Here is a 20,291-nt window from a genome sequence, read left to right on the forward strand (position 1 = left end):
CCCCTACTCTGCCCCATGAGCTAGGTTGTTCTCCAAAAGCAACAAGTACTACTTGTCTTTTCAGAGAGCTGGGATGAAGCCCTAAGACTCTTTGTGGTTTAGACTTCATGTGAGTATGATTCCTCTGTACCCTCAGCCTAGAAAAACTTCACAGGCTCTTGGAATTTGATGAAAGTTTCCTAACTTTGAAGCTCGAGAAGGCTCTCATTTCTGATTAAGCAATTGTTAACATTTTTTTTTTCTGGCCTAATTCCATGATGCGAAAAATCATATGTGGTTGCTCTATTTGGAGAACAGTATGTGGCCTCAGATGCTTAAGATCATATCTAGTTTAGAAATCATGTCAACTGAAAATGTGTGTTTTTGGTCTTTTTTTCCCTAGCCTTTCTGAACTTTTTGCTTTCTTCAGATTCTCCATGTTCTTGTTTTATTTTATTTTTTTTTGCTTTCTGACCTTCGCACGTACTTTTCATAGTATCTGGAACACTTTAAAAAAAATTGTGGTAAAATACACATAACATAAAATTAACCATCTTAACCATTTTTAGGTGGACAGTTCAGTGGCATTAAGTACATTAACATTGTTGTGCAGCCATCACCACCATCCATCTCCAGAACTTTTTCATCATCCCACACAGAAACTCTGTACCCATTAAATACTAACTCTCAATTCCCCCCTCTTCCCAGCCCCTGGAAATGACCATTCTATTTTCTGTCTCTATGAGCTGAGACTCTTCCAGGTACCTCATATAAGCAGTTGCCCTTTTGAAATGGCTTATTTCACTTAGCATAATGTTCCTCAAGGGTCATTCATGTTATAGTAGTATCAGAATTTCCTAACTCTTTAAGGACGAATAATATTCTATTGTATGAATATATCACATTTTGTTTATCCATTCATCTATTGATGGATACTTGGGTTGCCTCCGTCTTTTGGCTGTTGTGAATAATGCTGCTATGAAAATTAGTGTCCAAATATCTCTTTGAAACCCACTACTCAGTTCTTTTGGGTGTATACCCAGAAATGGAATTGCTGGATAATATGGTTATTGAATTTTTAATCTTTTGAGGAACGGCCAGACTGTTTTCCATCCCGACCTGCACCATTTTACGTTCCCACCAACAGCGTTTCTCTACAGTCATGCCAACACTTGTTATTTATTTATTTCTATTGGTAATAGCCCTTATCACTGGGATGCTTTTGACCACCTTTCCCTCTGCTTGGCTAACACCTACTGGTGTTTCGGTTCTCAGCTCAGATGTTACTTCTGGCAAGCCTTCCCCCAGAGCTCTGTATCCTATCTTTTAAGTTAGGTGCTGTCGTCTTTGCATTCTGTATCATAGGACTTCCTGCATTTGATTATAGTTTGCTTGTTTAATTTTCTGATACTTCTACCATGTGTTGGGTTCCATGATGGCAGGAATATCTGTCTTGTTAGATCTGACATGATCACTGTTATCTCCTTGGGACCTGGCTCTCAGTAGAGGCAGTGGTTGGAATGTGCATCTTTAAGTTTAAATAAATATTCCCAGTGTACTGTATTATGCAGCCTGGGTTTAGCAGATAAACATGTGAATTCAAATCCTGGCTTTGACTTTTACTAGCTTTGAGATCTTGAACCAGGCATTTTGTCTAAGTCTTGGTTTTCACTTCTTTAAAATGGGGGAAATGATATCTGCTTCATCCTTGTAAGACTTTTGTAGTGATTGAAAGTTAGCATGCCTGTTACAGTCAATAACCATGAATGAAGTGAGTGAGAAGAAGCAGGGGAACAGAACTCCACCATTTTCAGTCTGGCTGGCGCTGACATTAAGATGAAAAACAGGAGAAACAGACTTCAGGAAGTTAGGAAAGGAAAGCGTTGACTTTGATTTTGAGCTTATGGAATCTCGGGTGCCGGTGGGGACTTTCACGTTGTAATATCCTGGAGACAATTTGATGTAGGTTTGGGTTAGAGATGAGATGTTGAGCGTTACCTGTAGTGAACTCATTTTAAGAAGGTGGGATTGCCTAAAGGAAGAATGTTTTGTTGAGGGGGAAGAAGGAGAAGGGTAGGGGATGTCTGCCACTCAGAGCAGAGGAAGAAAGACCTGAAACAGAGATTGAGAAGGAGGGAGGCTAGGCTAGAGGAATAAAAGGGAGGAGATTTTATAGAAACCAAGGGAAAAGAGGATTTTGAGAAAGGAATGCATGTACCTAACCGTGCCCAATGCTTCCCAAATGACTGAGAGGATGAGGCTGCATTTTAGCCAGAGGAGTTGGTCAGCTGATTAGCTGAGTTGGTCAGTTGGTTAGCTGATCTTGGGAAGAATCGTTTTAGTAGAATGACAGTGGTAGAAGCTAGGTCATAATGGGCATTAGGGCAAAATGAGATAGTGAGAACTTGGGTCATTTATCTTAAGTGGTTCTTCAGGAAGTTTGGTAGGGCAAAAAACGCATTGGGATGGTAGCTGGGGTGGGAAGTGGGAAAAGCCAAGGAATTAGCTAATAATTAATTAGCTAATTAATTAACAATTTCTTAGGGTGGCAGGATTGTTTTTTTTTTTAAGTCTTCACAAAGGATGAAGAGAAGAGACCTGTGGAGAGGAAAAGGTAGCTTGAGGATATAAAATAGAACTGTGAAGACAGGCACATGACCCCAGGGAAACAGGAAGGAATGGAACCATGAGACAGGCAAAATTGTTGGCCTTTTTAGTCTATTTTTAAACTTTTATTAACATGTAAAATTAAATAAAATATCAAAACTTATATAGTGTTTATTTTCTACAAGGAATTGCACACACATTTGTTTCTTTACAAATAACCCATTTAATTTAATCTTCATAACAACCTTGTGAGGTAGGTACGATTACTATATCTGTTTTATAGATGGGGAAACTGAGGCACAGAGAGGTTAAGCAACTTAAGGTCACACAGCTAGTAATTGACAGGGTCAAGATTTGAACCAGTAAGGTTTAGAGCTTGTGCTCTTAACAATTATTTTAGGCTGTGTCTCCCGCTTTTTTTGTCTTGTATTTGGAGAGTACTTAAAGAAGTATCTTTATGTCTGAAGTTAAAATCTGAATAACTAAGTGGGAAGACTGGTCCTCTGCTTATTATATGTCAATTGGAGTTTTATATATATTTTACAGCACAGTGAAATTAACACATGGGTTGGTTAGGTTAGGTTGCAAGCTTTAGTGTATTTGCAAAAGAAGAATAACTTTATTAGAATTATTATTTACTTTTTAGCAAGACAAGCCAGCAGTGGTAATTTCTCCTTAGTGATATAATCGGAAAAGGAAACTTGTGAACATAAAATGCACATATTGAAATAAGATTAAATGCATACTGATGAAGTTACACCGTTTTGCTCAATACCTCAATCAAGAAATTTTGATAATAAAGAGTATGTATTGACTCTCTGGAATCCTGGGAATGGATAAATGAAAGCAAAAAGAAATATCTACTTTGTATTATAGACCCATAAAATAGTTATTAAATAACTTATTCTTTTAGGTATTTTTTCCTTTACCTTTTCATCACTGCTAGGCAAAACTAATAGTTTCTATAGCTGTGTCAGCAGCTAAGGGATTTCTATTGTTGTTGTTGTTAAAGTAATATATCATGTCTTGTATAATTCAGTTGTGGCTGCACAAGGGGAGGTGTTTAATGTTTGTTTATGCAGCACTTGCTGTGGAAACCACAGAGATCCAGAGAGGGACAGTGGAGAGCTAAGGATAATTAAATGGACAGTCACTGAGGTCACTTACTGATGTCTTTACTGCAGCACCATGTATATTCTGCTTTCCCATGGCAGGTTGTTCGATCATGGTTTAATAGTTAAAGCTTTGTAAAATTACAAAGAAGTCAGAAATCCTCCTGGCCTCAAGTGTTATTATTTACAGTTGGACTGCTAGCAGGAAAGTGCTTAGTTTGATCAGACCGATGCTAAGCTGGGCAAGACACGTGGTGAAATCTCAGAGCTCTGTCCTCTGACCTGGGAGTAGACTACTAAGGGTATCAAATTTCCAGGTGGAAAGTTCCCTGAAGATTGAAACATGATTGAGAGAATTTGACTTTTTCAACTAAACAGGTGTGGCCAAGAGGAGAGTTTTTCTCCTCTTGGAAATGTAAGGGGTCCATTATTAGGTCCTTGGAGCTAGAATGAAGGTACAATGTCAGTGAAAGAGTTTTAATTAATCTGTTATCTCTCTTATGGTTTGGAATGGTATTGCCCTTGCTCTTGTATTCACTTTAAAAATTATGGGCAGTACTTTGTGGAGAAGAATCTTGGGTAAGTGATTATCTCTGTTTTCAGCAGAATATGTGGAGGTGGCTCAAGGAAATTTTAGTTTATAAGGCACCTACTCCAAATGAAGTCCAAAGACGTTAGAATTCTTGTAGGTCATTAACCCTGAGTGAAGAACCCAACCTTTTGTTAAAGGTACTTATTGCTTTGATATTAATATTGTATTATTCACATGTGTAAACTGCCCTTCCCCCAAAGTTCCAGTCCATTCCCCAATCAATTCCCGACCTTTATTTCCTTTTAGATCCTGTTTAGCTGCTTTTTTATCATAGAAAATTTTCTTTTCAGGAAACTTTCTTCCCTTTTGAAACTTGGTCTACATTCTTAAAATTGATGATTGTAGGCGGGAACTTAAGATCAAGTTGGTGAGGTAAATAGGTCTTGATATTCAAATTATTATCTGAAGAGCTAAAGTATATATTTTCATACCTGGGGTTTTACTTATTTAAAAAAAATTTTGCCTCAAAGAGTAATTTATGAGATCAAGGAATGCTAACTTGGTGGAATACTTGGGAAAGTATGAGGTGTAGGGAAAGGTGCTGTCTTAGGGAGGACATTTAAAAAGTGCTGAAAAATGTAGTTTTATAGCTTGATGCAAGAGAGGTGAACTCCTCTCTTGCATCTATTTGTTAGAAAGGTGCTCATAATGCAAGAATGAAGGAGAAATGAATTCTAACTAATCAACTTGCATAAGACCCAGATTCATTGTCTTTACATGGACACAAGCATAGGTTCTTAGATTTAGAACAGCAAAACACACACACACACACACACACACACACACAAAAGACAAAAGACATGAGCAAGCATTTCACAAAAGAGCTACTGCAAATGGCAATTAACGTATGAGAAGTTACTCAACCTGAATAACAATCAAAGAAATATAAATTAGGATGATCTTGTTTTTTCATTTATCAACTTGCTAAAGATTTAAAAGTTTGATAATAACTGGTATTTGAGTATATGAAGAAATAGTTATTGTCTATTGAGGGGATGAAATGGATACCGTTTTCCTGGAGGGCAGTTTCACAATCTGAATCAAGAGGCTTTAAAAGAGCATACCTTTTGACTTAGTGAGTCTCTTGCAAAGAATTTTTATCATAAAGAAATCATCTGTGCCTTCTTGTTAAATGGTGCAGTTAAGCTCACAGTTTATGTATGCCTTCTGCTCCAAACAATGTCAATGACAGATAACACATTGAAAGAATAAAGGGTAATAAAAGAGTCATAGCTGGGCTTACAGGGAGGATACTGTTGACCAGAGAGAGAACAAAACGTAAAGGGATAAGCTGGATTGAAACTGTGGTCCTGCAGGGCTTCTGGTGTGGAAACAAAACGTGAATTTAGGTCCTATGGGTCATAGGGACTAAGCTTTACCACTTGAGATGGGACCAGAACTACGCTTACTGTGTGAAGCCAGGGGTGGAGGTGGAGTTGTACTCCTCGTAAAAGGAGACTGAAAAAAGACCACGGTGTCAGGAACATAGCTTATATGGAGCTAGGGGTTTTGAGGGACAGAAGATAGGTAAACCTTCAAGAGTAGAAATTGAATCAGACTGATTGATTGTGGAGTGATGGGGGGAGAGAATGTAGTGCTCCAGATCACCATTTGAGGCTTGGTCCTGGACTGGTGGTATAGGGTCCTAGCGGAGGAAACTGCTGAACCACTGTGGAGGGAAAGGGGAGCACATGTGGAGGTGGGGGGGAAGCAAAGACAAAAAAACTGTCCACTCAGACTTAACCTTCAAAACAAAATACTGAAATAATTAAGGAAAACAAGTGCAAAGAGAATCAACAATGTGAATAAAAATTCATTCCAGATGAGATTAATTTTATAGAAAAGTCAGTCAAAGACTGAAATAATTGTGTTTAAGAAATTCAAAGGGATAAGAAAAGGCATCACATTGATAAAAATGAGATTTAAAAATGCCCCCAAATGCAGAAATGGAACAACAACGGCTTTACATGGAAAACAGCCAGGTACAAATTTTGGAAATGAAAAGTATAGTCATAGAAATAATAAACTCAGTAGATGGGATGAACTTTAGCCCTGATACAACTGGAAAGAGAATTGATGAATTGGGGGAGACTACTGAGGAATTCACCCACAATGTAGCATAAAGAGACAAAAGACTGAAAAAAAAGAGAGAGCAGTTGGGAGACTTGGAAGATAGATTGAGAGATTCCACCAAATGTCTAATAGTAGTTCCAGAAAAGTAGAATGAAGATTATGATGGAGAAACAAAATCTGAAGAAGCAAGAGTTGAGAATTTTCCTTATTTAAAGAAAGACATGAGTCTGATACTCTGAGCAATACCATCACGTTGAAACTGGAATGTGAGGGATATAAAGAAAAAAAAAATCCCTAAGAGATTCACACTCCAAAAATGCAGTTTATATACAAAAAGAAGGTTCTTGTTAGTAACAGTAGATGCTAGAAGACAGGGGAATAAAGTGTTCCAAGTGCTAAGGGAAGATTATAGTTAATTTCAATTTTTAAAATCCAAGTAGCCTTTGATTCAAGCATGAGGAAAAAGTACAGATATTTTCGGCCATAAAAAAGACTAAGATGGGCTTCCCTGGTGGCGCAGTGGTTGAGGGTCCGCCTGCCGATGCAGGGGACGTGGGTTCGTGCCCCGGTCCGGGAGGATCCCACGTGCCGCGGAGCGGCTGGGCCCGTGAGCCATGGCCGCTGAGCCTGCGCGTCCGGAGCCTGTGCTCCGCAACGGGAGGGGCCACAGCAGTGAGAGGCCCGCGTACCGCCAAAAAAAAAAAAAAAAAAGACTAGGAGAGTTACACTCTGACTCTCACTAGGAAAACTGTTATATGTTGCAATTTAACAAGAAGAAAAGTGAACGTAGAGGGAAGGTTTTTAATACAAGAAAAAAGGGTGAGCATAGAAATTGATAAAACGTATTGGCAAATTCACTTAATTATTGGTTTAAAATACTACTTTTCTGTTTTAAAGTAAGTACAAAATCAGAACTGTAGATAACAATTATTAATGAGAATGTGAGAAAGGAGGAAGTAAACCATGTGATCTGATATCAGAGACTCTAAAGAAGACACATTACTGGTATCACTAAGAATAATATGAAAATATGATACATTTGAGAACTAAGTTACGTGAAATAGATATTTAGAAAAATATACATTACTTAAATTGCCTCAAGTAGTAGAAAGTCTGACTAAAGCAATGAAGGAAACTGAACGATAATCCAAAGTTTACGCCCCAGATGACAACAGGTCCAATTTTGCATATGCCATATTATCCTCACTTTCCCCCTTCTCTTTTGTAAAAACGTTTTCTTGATAAGTGTTCACACGTGTATATACTTTTTAAACCACCACCGGAATCAAAATGCTGCACATATTCATTACACCCTATAGTTTCTTTGTGCCTCTTGGTAATCCTTCCCTCTTCCTTTCATCCCTGGCCCCAGGCAACCACTGATCTGCTTTCTGTCACTGTTGATTAATTTGCATTTTCTAGAGTTTTGCATGAATGGAATCATGAAGTATGTACTCTTTGATTTGGCATGGCTTCCTTCACTCAGCCTAGGGTTTTGAGATTTATCCATGTTGTATGTATCAATAGTTTATTCCTTTTTATCACTGAGTAGTGAATTTTTGTATTGATATAGCACAATTTCTTTTTCTGTTTTTCAGTATACTACAATTTTTTTGTCTCTTCACTTGTTAATGGACATTTGGGTTAATCCCAGTGGGTTGGCAGTTACAAGTAAAGCTGCTGTGAACATTTTTGTACCCGTTTTTGTATGGACATGTGCTGTCACGTTGCAGGTATATACCTTAGCTTTTTAAGAAATTGGCAGATTGTCTTCCAAAGTGGTTGGAACATTTTATTTTCATGAGAGCAGTGTATTAGAGTTCTAGCTTTGAGAGTTTTGAAAGTAGAAGTTGGTGAATTTGATGTTTAGTTTATTTTTCTTTTGTGGATTGTGCTTTTGGTTTCATATCTAAGAAAACTTTGCCTTTGATTACCCTAAAGACTCAAAGAATTTGTCATATGTTTTTCTACTAGTGTTATAGTTTAGGTTTTATATTTATATTTTGGGTTGGGTTTTATATTTATATATTTATTCATTTAGAGTTAATTTTTATATATAGTACAAGGTGTGGATTAAAGTTCTTTTGTTTTTTAAATATGGATCTCTAATTCTTCAAGTACTATTTGTTGAAAAGATTTTCTTTTTCCATTGAATTAACTTTGAATCTTTGTCAAAAAGCAATTGACCATAAATAGGATGGACTATTTTTGGATTCTCTTGGTTACATTTATTCCTATTTTCCAGATACTTCATTGTTAGTGTAAAGAAGCACTATAGATTTCTGTGCGTTGATTTTTTATCCTGCAACCCTACAGAATTTGTTTATTAGTTCTAACAGTTTCTGGTGGAGTGTTGAGGATCTTCTGTACATAAGATCATATCATCTGCAGAGACAGCTTTACTTCTTCCTTTTCGATTTGGATGTCTGTTATTTCTTTCTCTTGCCTAATTGCTTTGGCTATGGCTTCTAGTATCATGCTGTGAATAGGCGTGGCGAGAGTGGGTACCCTTGTCATGATCTTAGAAGAAAAGCTCTGAACCTTTAGTATGATGTAGCTGTGGGGTTGTCCTATATGGCTTTTATTCTGTTGAGGTACATTCCTTCTATACCCAATTTTTTGAAGAGTTTTTATAATGCAGGGATGTTGTATTTTGTCAAATGCTTTTTCAGCATCTATTGAAATCATCATATAATTTTTATCTTTTATTCTATTAATGTGGTGTATTACATTTATTGATTTGCATATGCTGAACCATCCTTGCATCTGAGGGGTAAATCCTATTAGGTCATAGTGTATGATCTTTTTAATGTGCTGTTTGCTAATAATGAGTTTGGGAGTATTCCTTTTTCTTTAATTTTTGCAAGAGTTGAAGAGCATTAATTCTTCTTTAAATGTTTGATTCACCAGTGAAATCATATTTGTTGGGAGGTTTTTGTTTACTCATTCAGTCTCCTTACTTGTTGTTATTGGTCTGTTCAGATTTTCTATTTCTTCATGGTTCAATCTTCATGGTTCAATCTTGGTAGATGAATGTTTCTAGGAATTTATCCACTTCTGTGTTATTCAGTTTGTTGGCATATAATTAATCTTAGTAGTTCTACGATCCTTTGTATTTCTGTGTTATTATTTGTAATTTCTCTTTTTTCATTTATAATTTTATTTACATCTTCTCTCTTTTTTCCTTAGTAAGCTAAAAGTTTGTCAATTTAGCATATATTTTAAAAAAACCATGTGGTTTTATTGATTCTTTTTGTTTCTTTTTCTTTTCTTGTCTCTCATTTATTTCTGCTCTGATCTTGGTTATTTCCTTCTTTCTGCTAACTTGAGCTTAGTTCATTCTTTTTCTAGTTCCTTTAGGGGTAAAGTTAAGTTGTTTATTGGAGAGCTTTTTGTTTTCTTAATGTATGCATTTATCACTATAAACTTCCTTCTCATAAGTGCTTCTCCTGCATCTCATAAGTTTTGGTATGTTGAGTTTCCATTTTTGTTTGTTTCAAGATAGTTTTAAAATTATCTTTTTATAGCTTCTTTGATCTATTGGTTGTTCAGGAGTCTGTTTTTTAATTTGCACATGTTGGTGTATTTTCCAACTTTCCTTCTGTTCCTGCTTTCCAGTTTCATACCATTGTAGTTAGAAAAGATACTTGGTATGATTTCAGTCCTCTTAAATTAGCTAAGACTTGTTTTATGGCCTACCATACATCTGTCCTGGAGAATGTTCTTTGTGCACTTGAGAAGAATGTATTCTGGATGGAATGCTCTGTATATGTATGTTAAGTATTAAAGTATACTTAAAGTATAGTTCATGTCCAACGTTTTCTTACTGATTTTCAGTCTGGATAACCTGTTGTTGAAAGTGCAGTACTGAAGTCCCCACTATTATTGAATTGTTGTCTGTTTTTCTCTTCAGATCTGTTAGTACAGTTGACCCTTGAACCACATGGATTTGAACTGCACAGGTCTACTTTTATGCAGATTTTTTTCAGTAAATATACAATCAGCCCTCCATATCCATGGGTTCTGCATTCACAGATTCAACCAAGCATGGATTGTGTACTAAATTTGTAATTTGTGGTTGGTTGAATCTCTGGATGTGGAACCCATGAGTACAGAGAGCCAACTGTGGGACTGGGCATACTTGGATTTCGGTTTCTGAGATGAGTACTAGAACCAATCTCCCATGGATACTGAGGGACGACTGTATTTGTTTAATATATTTAGGTGTTCCAATGTTGGGTATATATATATTTATGATTGTTATATCAGCTTGATGAATTTACCCATCTATCATGGTATAATGACCTTCTTTATCTTTTATTGCTGCTTTTGAGTTAAAGTCTATTTCATCTAAGTATAGCTACCCTATACCCTAAGTATAGCTCTCTTTTTGTGTTCTTAAATCTTAAGTGAGTCTTTTGTAGGCAGCAAAGAGTTGTGTATTGTATTTTTTTTAATCCATTTGGCTACTCTGTGTCTTCTGTTTGGAGAATTTGATCCATTTACATTTATTTATTTATTTTTTAAAATTTATTTATTTATTTATGGCCGTGTTGGGTCTTCGTTGCTGTGCGCAGGCTTTCTCTAGTTGCGGCAAGCGGGGGCTACTCTTTGTTGCGGTGCGTGGGCTTCTCACTGTGGTGGCTTCTCTTGTTGTGGAGCGCGGGCTCTAGGTGCGCGGGCTTCAGTAGCTGTGGCTCAAAGGCTCTAGAGTGCAGGCTCAGTAGTTGTAGCGCATGGGCTTAGTTGCTCCGCAGCATGTGGGATCTTCCCGGACCAGGGCTCGAACCTGTGTCTCCTGCATTGGCAGGTGGATTCTTAACCACTGCGCCACCAGGGAAGCCCCTCCATTTACATTGAGAATGATTATTAATAGGAAGGGACTTACCAATGCCATCTTTTAAATTGTTTTCTGGCTATTTTGTAGTGCCCTTGTTCTTTTCTTCCTCTCTTGCTGTCTTCCTTTGTGAATTGATGATTTTCTCTAGTGGTATGCTTTGATTCCTTTCTCTTCATGCTTGTGTATCAACTGTAGGGTTTGGCTTTATGGTTAATATGAGGTTTACATAAAACATCTTATAGATGTAACAATCTATCTTATGCTGATAGTTGCATATAAAGACTACCCTTTTATTCCTCCCTTTTATTTTTCTGATGTCAAAATTTGCCTCTCTTTGTATTGTGTATTCATTAGTAAATTATTGTAGGTATAGTTTAAAAAATATGTTTACTAAACTATTTCAGTCTTTATATTAGAGATAAGTGGTTAGCACATCACCATGTTACAGTATCAGAGTTTTGATTTTTACTATGTATGTTATCATTGTATTGTATATTTCCGTATATTTTTGTGTTATTAATTTAGTGTCCTTTCATTTCAGCTTACAGAATTCCTTTCAGCATTTCTTGTAAGGCAGACCTCATAAAGATGAATTCCCTCAGCATTTGTTTGTTTGGGAAAGTCTTTATTTTTTCTTCATTTTCAAAGGACAACTTTGCCAAATAAATTCTTGGTTGGTAGTTTTTTTCTTTCAGCACCTTGAATATATCATCCCACTGTCTCCTGGTCTGTAAAGTTTCTGTTGAAAATCCAACAGCGTTATGGGGGTTCCCTTGTAGGTAATAGGCTTCTCTTGTTGCTTTTGAGATTCTCTTTTTTGTCTTTGAGTTTTGACAGTTTTATTGCATTGTATTTTGGGTTAGATCTTTTGGGGTTGAATTTGTTTGGGGACCTATGAGTGTCATGAATTTGGATGGCCAGATCCTTCCCTATATTTGGGAAGTTCTCAGCTATTATTTCTTTAAATACGCTTTCTGCCCCCTTCTCCCTCTCTTTCCCTTCTTGGACTCCAGAGGTTCACAGACTGCTTCTCTTGATGGTATCTTATAGTTCACGTAGGCCTTCTTCACTCTTTTTCATTTTTTTCTTTGCTTTCCTCTGACCCGATAATTTCAAAAGTCCTGTTTTCTCTTCACAGATTCTTTCTTCTGTGTAATCCATTCTGCTGTTGATACTCTCTGTTGCACTTTTTATTTCATTCATAATTTCATACATTCAGCTGTATTTTTCAGCTCCATAATTTGTTTGGTTTCTTATCATTCCTGTCTCTTTGTTTAACTTCTCATTTTGTTTGTGAATTTTCTTCCTAAATTCTTTGAATTGTCTTTCTGTATGTTCTTGTAGCTTATTGAGCTTCCTTAAATCAACTGTTTTGAATTCTTTATTGGGCAAATCATAGACCTCCATGTCTTTGGAGTCAGTTACTGGAAAATTATTGCTATCCTTTTTTTTTTTTTGCAGTACGCGGGCCTCTCACTGTTGTGGCCTCTCCTGTTGCGGAGCACAGGCTCCGGACGTGCAGGCTCAGCGGCCATGGCTCACGGGCCCAGCCGCTCCGCAGCATGTGGGATCTTCCCGGACTGGGGCACAAACCCGTGTCCCCTGCATCGGCAGGCGGACTCTCAACCACTGCACCACCAGGGAAGCCCTATTGCTATCCTTTGATGGTGTCCTGTTTCCTTGATTTTTCATATTCCTTGAAGTCTTACATTTTCTGTCTTTGCATTTGAAGTAGCACTCACTTCCTCTAGTCTTAACTGAGTGACTTCCAGAGGGAAATTCCTACTGTTTGCCATGATAGGTATTCTGAGGCTCTCTCAAACCTTCTTGGATACCCCTGTCCCACATTTCTTGCTCCCTCTTGTGGGAGAATTCTTAAGCTTGTATACCTTCTCTTAGTCCTGCAAAGCACCAGGCTGAGTACTGACAGCCTCCCTTTTGCTTTTCCAAAGGCAGTGCTGAATGCTCAGATTTGTGGTCTCTCTCTGTTCCACAGATTCAGAATGGCTTTCTGAGCATGCTCACTAGAGAGCATGAAAAAGCTTGCTCTCACCACCATCAGGAGTGTGCATACCTGCCACAGAATGGGAGAATGGGAGTGTTTGTGAGTGAAGCTTACGGAGATCTGGCAGTGCCCATGGTCCAGTTGGGGGATCAGCAGATGGGACAACCCTAGTGTCTTGTGAGTGGGCCCCTTGATGGAGTCCATGATGTGGTTAATAGGATATATGTCCCTTTAATACATTCATTCCAATCCCTGGCTGCTGTTCTCTCAGCCTCTCACGCTCCCCCTCCTCCCCCCGACCCCAGTCATGCAGCTCATGATTAAGTGAGAGAGAAATGTGCCTCTTTGGTAGCATCCCACACAGCTGGAGGAGCTGGCTACCCACTCACACGGTTTCACTTTTTACTGTGGGAGAAATCTCAGGCCAAGACGGATTCTCTTAGCACTGAGCTGTGCTCCCTTGTGGGAGGGGTGATGTTGGTACGTCAAACCATTCCTCTTACTCTCTCCAGTGTGTCCACTCTTGGATATTTGTGCTCAAACACTGTGCTGGAACTTCTCCACTGAACTCCTCGACTTCCACAAAGGCTTTCTTTTCTGTGGGTGATTGTCTAAGTCGGTGTTCTCCAGGGCCTCCTGGACCTTGGCTGAGAGGAGCTGGGGCCCATTCCTGGGCCATTTCAGGGGCCACAGCTGGGATTGAGGTCTGTATGCCTATTTCCTGACTCACAGGTTGACAAGACTTCTCCTGGGTCCCTGGAGTGTGGTGCTGGATCACACAGCTCCCACAGAAGGGACTTTTGTCTGTGGTTGGATGCCAAATTGTTTTTGTTGAGGGGGGGCATACAATCAAGTGACGTCTTACTCGGCCATGTTCCTGACATCATTCTCCCCCAGGCAACATGTTTTTTTAAATGATTTGAATCCTTTTAAATATAGTGATATCAAGATATGGTCTATCTTGGCAGATGTTCTACGTGTATTTGAAACAAATGTGTATTTTGCTGTTTGGTTAACTGTTATATAAATGTCAATTAGGTCAAGTTAGTTTATGGTGTTGTTCTGTATTCTTACTAAGTGTTCCGAGTACTTGTTCTAGCATATTGAGAGAGGGGTGATATTGACTGTAATTGTGGAATCATCTACTGTTGGCCCTTGAACAACATGAGTTTGAACTGTGTGGGTCCACTTATAACGTGGATAGTTTTCAACAGCAAATACTATAGTACTACATGATTCTTAGTTGGTTAAATCTGGAAGCGGAGGAACCGCGGATACAGAAGGCCGACTCTAGGTTATATGTGGATTAACCCCTGTGTTGTTCAACGGTCAAGCATATTTCTGTTTGCTAGTCTATCAATTTTTGCTTAATGTATTTGATAGATCTGTTATTAGTTGCATAGATATTTAAGACTGGTATGTTCTCTTGATGAATTGATTCCTTTATGATTGTGAAATGACTCTTTTTGCCTCTAATAATATTTTTTGCTCTGAAGTCTATTTTGTCTAGTGTCAGTATAGCTACTTCAACTTTCTTTTGATTAGTATTACTGTGGTAAATATTTTTTTTTTCATCCTTTTACTTTTTAAAATATTTTTTATTGTGATAAAATATGCATAAGACTTTTTAAAGTGTACAGTTTTGTGGCATTAAGTACATTCACGTTGTTGTGTCCATCCTATTACTTTTAATTTATTTGTTTCTTTATTCTTGAGGTCAATATCTTATAGGCAGGATATAGTTGGATATTGATTTTTAGAATTTAATCTGACAGTCTCTTCTTTTTAACTGAATTGTTTAGACTGTTTACATTAAATGTGATTGTTTATATGGTTGGATTTAATTCTACCAGTTTACTTTTTGCCCTTTGTTCTCTTTTATTCTCTATTTCTGTTTTTTTGGTTTGATTTTTCATGATTCTGTTTTATCTCCCTTGTTGGCTAGTCTCCTATAACTCTTTGTTATTATATTATGGTTGTTTTAGGATTTCTAGTATCCATCTTTATCTTAATAGATTCTTCCTTGAAGTAGTACTATTGCACTTCACATGTAGTTTAAGAATCTTACAATATACTTCCGCTCTGTTTTAACTGTTGTGTTATTGTTATTACATGTTTCACTTCTACATATATTATAAACCCAGCAGTGTACTATTATTTTTGCTTTAAATAGTTGTCTTTTATAAAGATTATATAGTAAGGAATAAAGTCTTTTCTATTTCAAATGTAGTTATTATGTGTGATGCTTTTTATTCCCCTGTGAAGACTCAGATTTATCTAGTATCATTTTCTTCCTATCTGATGGTCTTCCTTTATCATTTCTTACCATGAAGCGCTGCTGGTGTTGAATTTCTACTTTTATATATCTGAAAAAGTATTTATTTTGCCTTTGTTTTTGGAAGATGTTTTGGCTTGGGATAGAAACCTAGTTTGGTAAATTTTTTTTTTCTCTCAGTTATTTGAAAATGTTTCTTCACTATCTTTGGGTAACATGCTTTCCATGAGATATTTCATGTTATGATCTGTTCCTGTGTACTTACTATTTCTTTTTCTCTGACTGCTTTAAAGATTTTCTCTTTTTCACTGATTTTAAGTAATTTGATTATATTGTGCCTTAGCGTTATTTCCTCATTGTGTGTGTGTGTGTGTGTGTGTGTGTGTGTGTGTGTGTAGTTCTTTGAACAACTTGAATCTGTGGATTTATAGTTTTCATCAAATATGGAAAATTCTTGGGCAGTATTTTTCTTTCTCCCATTCTTTCTCCTCTTCTTTGATGACTGTAATCATATGTATTAAACTGCTTAAAGTCATCCCACAGCTCACTGATACTCTAATAATTATTTTTTGCCTGTGTTTCCATTTGGATAATTTCCACTGCTATGTCTTGTTTTCACTATTCTTTTCTTTTGTAATATCTAACCTGTTTTGAATCCTATCCAATATATTTATATTTCATCTCAGACATTGTGGTTTTCCTGTCTGGAAGTTTAATTTCTTTTTCTCTATTAACCATGTTCAGTCTTTTCCCAACTTCTTGTACTTATGAACTACAGTTATGTCACTATTTTTAATGTACTTGTCTCCTAATTCTGTCATCTGTGCCATTTTGGGGTCGGTTCCAATTGACTGATTTTTCTCTTCATTATCACTCATATTACCTTGCCTTATAGTCTTGTCTTCCTTTCCATGCCTTGTAGTTTTTGATTAGTTTGATCTTTTCAGTCTTACTTTTAAGCTGTTTATAAAGGAATAGAGCAGTAGTCCAGGGCTAATTTTATACCACTATTGAGGCAAAATCCTCCTGAGAATTCTTCCTGATTTGTGGATTATGAGTTTTTTTTCACTCTAACTGGATTTTTGGTCTACTACAGCATAGGCTCCCATTATTAAGAACTGAACAAGAAATGCTAAAAAAAAAAATTCTTGAAAACATTGTAGAGCTACCAAAGCAGCCAGGACTTGAGAGTCCAGAAGTAGTGGTTATAAGCATTGGTTTTAAGTTTAAAAAATAGAATTGATTTTAATTAAAATTACTTAAAATGTTTACATTTATATGTGTTTTTTTTAAAGTGAAAGATTGAACACTTCTTGAAAGATCAGATTTCTCTTGTTTCAGGGTTGTGTGGTGGAGTGTAGTGGAAATTACCTTTATACTTAGGGAATGAGATTATGAGTTGTGACTAGTAGTGTAATTTTTGCCAGCCACTTTGTATCTCTGGATGGGCCTTTGTTTCTTCATCTGTTCTAAACTTTCACAATAATTTTTATTTTTATCACCAGTGTAGTTAATCGAGGCATTTTATATATATAAAGTTTTATGGAGAGTTTTTATACAGTTCTGCTGTAGTTCACCCAGGGAAATTAATGTCTGAATTTCTTATGTACATGGCATAAAGTATAATTTGATGGGTTACACATAGGATTGCTTATAAATAATTCACAACTAATAAATAAAACTGTCCTTTTCAGACATGGGTAAATAACAGTAGCAAGTGGTTGCCAAAGTGTATTGAGGGTTTTTTTATGTACTTGGCAATGGTCTTAGATCTCTACATGTACTACTTCATTTATACGTCACAGGGAGATACACCAGTCCCAAATCATATATTTACGCTGGTAGTACTGGTGTTAGAACTAACAGTTAGGCTTCTTAAATGCTCATGCTTTGTTATAGACCCCTTCCTCCATTTGAATGCCATTTTCTTAATATCTGCATAGTTTATAGTTTATAAAATGCACTAATATATATGATTAATTTTATTTCATCTTCACAACACCCTGTGAAACAGGGTTTTACAGATGAGTAAAGTGAGGTTTGGAGAGGTTGATTCAGGTGTGGTACCACATCTAGGAAGTGATAGAGTCGGGATACAAATTCTACTCTTCCCTCCAAATTGTTTATTTTTACCGTGCCGTATTTTCAGTGAGTAAGGGAAAGCAAATGCTCTTTGTTGAGATACTTTTTTTTCTTTTTAAAAGCAAATATGGAATATGGGTATATGAAATATTTATTTATACTTCTTTTGGCTTAACTACTTCTCACTCATCTTTCTGGTATTAGTTTTGATGTGTCTTCCTTGGGGAGATTTCCCTTACTTATGCTCTTCCCAAGGACTAGGTCAGTTTTCCCACTTATTATTTGAAACCCTCAGAAGATCAGGTGCTTATTTTTATATTGAACATTCATAAGCCTTTATTTGTGATTATATTTTGAAGACTCAGACAAAATTAATTTTTTAATGAACCTGACAAAATATGATTCATAGTTTAAAAATTATGTGGAAAATGAAAAATGGATAAAGAATAGGGGCTGTTAGCATAATCTGACGAGGCTGAAGAGACAGCAGTGGGATGGAAAATACACTTCATCTGTGAAAGATACATCTTCACATTAGGAGTCATGATCCAGTTAATCTTTTTAGGTAATACCTGTAAGATTCGCAAGCTATATGCCTATTTGACAAGATATGGAAGCTCAGATACAGCTTAACTTTTCACAGTGAGTCAGAAGCTTATTAGGGTTAAAGTTTCTGACATCCAACCTTTATGGTTTTGAGTTGCCATGTGTTTTACTTAAGGCCTTGTGTCTGTGTACCCGTTCCTTGCAGGAGCTACGGAGGTGGTTGTAGCCCTCATGGAGGGGTCTTCAGAGCTCCTCCTGCAGGTGGGAGAGCTGAGGCTTTGCACTCCCTCTGGCTTTCTGTGTGGCATGTGTGAACAGCTTGATGTATTTGACACCAGGGTGACAGCAAAGAAGCTGTGAGCAGAGCAGTGTGCTGTAAGGCCCAGCTGTGTGGATTTATCTGCATCTCAGGCGGAGGAGCAGCAGTTAGCCAGATCTGACAGTCAAACACGAGTGCCTTCTGCCTCCACTCCAGAGTGCATTTGAATGTCGTGTGTGTTTACTGACGGCTTGACATTTGACACAAAGAAATTGTCAGAGTTGTTTCTCTTCCCCCTCTTCACTCTTTACTGTGCTAGTCTACAAGTCTACCCCTGAAATACTTTAGCATACATCACAAAAGTATGCACTGTCTAATATAAAGCCAAAAATCATGTCATGTCATCTTCATCTTTGTACTGAATTCCACGTGAAGAATTAATAGGTAATACACTTGAGTTGATAATTGGTAATATGTTGAATAGGCAATATGTTTACAGAGTTCAAAAATCAAAACAATACAAAAGGAAATACTTTGTATAACCTTACTCCATCCCTGGCCCCTTCTAGTTGTTTCCTACCTCTGCCCCTGAGAGAGAACCACTTGAGTAGTTTGTCACATGTCCTTTATGTTTCTTTATGCAAATACAAGCAGATATTCTTTCCCTTGCCTTTCACTTCCCCATGTGTCCTGGAGAGCTCTTTGTTTCACTAAAGGGAGCCTCCTCGGTCTTGTTTACTGTTGCTTTGTATTTCATTGTGTGGATGTACCAGCATTTATTTAACCATCCTCTGTGGATGGACACTGGCACTGTTTCTAATCTTTTTTTTTTAGTTGGGATATAATTCACACACCATAAAATTCAACCTTTTAAGTATGCAACTAAGTGGTTTTTAATATGTTTCCAAGCTTCTGGTCTACAAATAGTGGTCCAGTGAGTAAACTTGTACATACATTCTTCAGAACATGGTACAAGTAAGAAATTAAAATCCTTAGAAGTAGGATTTTGGGATCAAAGGGAATGCATTTGAATTTCGATAGGAGTTGTCAGTTGCCCTGCATCGGAATTGTACCCTTGTGCACTCATGAGTATGAGAGGACTTGTTTCTCTACAGTTATGCTCAAAGTGACTATGCCTTTTTATAAAGCAATCTTAATTTTCAAGAAATGTGTGATGTTCATGAACTACCAGTTTAATCTAATAATCATTCCTGATTGCTTCACCAAGGCAAATATGACCAAAGGTTCTTTTTAAGTTGATAAATAGTGCTATTTATAATTGATCTCATTAGTTAATCAGTAGAATTACAGGTTGTGAATGTTGATGTACAGAGCAGATTTCATCTGTATGGCCTTAAGTTGAGTGATTTCCTGACCCCATTCTCTCCCGTCATAGAGATATAACAATGCTCACAGTATTAAAATTAAAATTCCCAGTGGAAAAAGACCAGTTATATTCTGCTTGCTCTATGGTAGGAACATTCCTGTAGAATTTTATCCTTTTGGATACCTGCACCCCAGTGTTCATAGCAGCACTATTTACAATAATAAGACATGGAAACAACTTAAGTGTCCATCAACAGATGAATGGATAAAGAAAATGTGGTGTATATATATGTATATGTGTATATATAATATATAAATATATATATACACACACACAATGGATTATTACTTAGCTATAAGAAAAGAATGAAATAATGCCATTTGCAGCAACACGGATGGACCTAGTAATTGTCATACTAAGTGAAGTCAGACAGAGAAAGACAAACATCGTATGATATCACTTAGATGTGGAATCTTAAAAAAATGATATAAATGAACTTATTTACAAGTAGAAATAGACTCACAGTCATAGAAAACAAACTTATGGTTAGCAAAGGGGAAAGGGAGGAGGAAGGATAAATTTGGAATTTGAGAT

The 20,291-nt window shown here is 36.9% G+C and overlaps 1 protein-coding gene across 5 annotated transcripts in view; it reads left to right on the top strand.

Annotated features, from left to right (window-relative positions):
• FTO (FTO alpha-ketoglutarate dependent dioxygenase) overlaps positions 1–20,291 on the top strand; it is a 375,649-nt gene that overhangs the window by 75,341 nt on the left and 280,017 nt on the right. The window contains exon 1 of one of the 5 annotated variants that reach the window (XM_067719385.1): positions 13,567–13,688. The exons of the other annotated variants lie outside the window; for them this stretch is intronic. Within the exon in view, the coding sequence (XP_067575486.1) occupies positions 13,683–13,688 (6 nt within the window). The 5' untranslated portion in view covers positions 13,567–13,682. Of the gene's footprint in view, positions 1–13,566; positions 13,689–20,291 lie in introns of those variants that run through there. 5 annotated transcript variants of the gene reach the window in all.

This window comes from Pseudorca crassidens, chromosome 20, assembly GCF_039906515.1.
Source record: "Pseudorca crassidens isolate mPseCra1 chromosome 20, mPseCra1.hap1, whole genome shotgun sequence".
Taxonomy (NCBI): Eukaryota; Metazoa; Chordata; class Mammalia; order Artiodactyla; family Delphinidae; genus Pseudorca; species Pseudorca crassidens.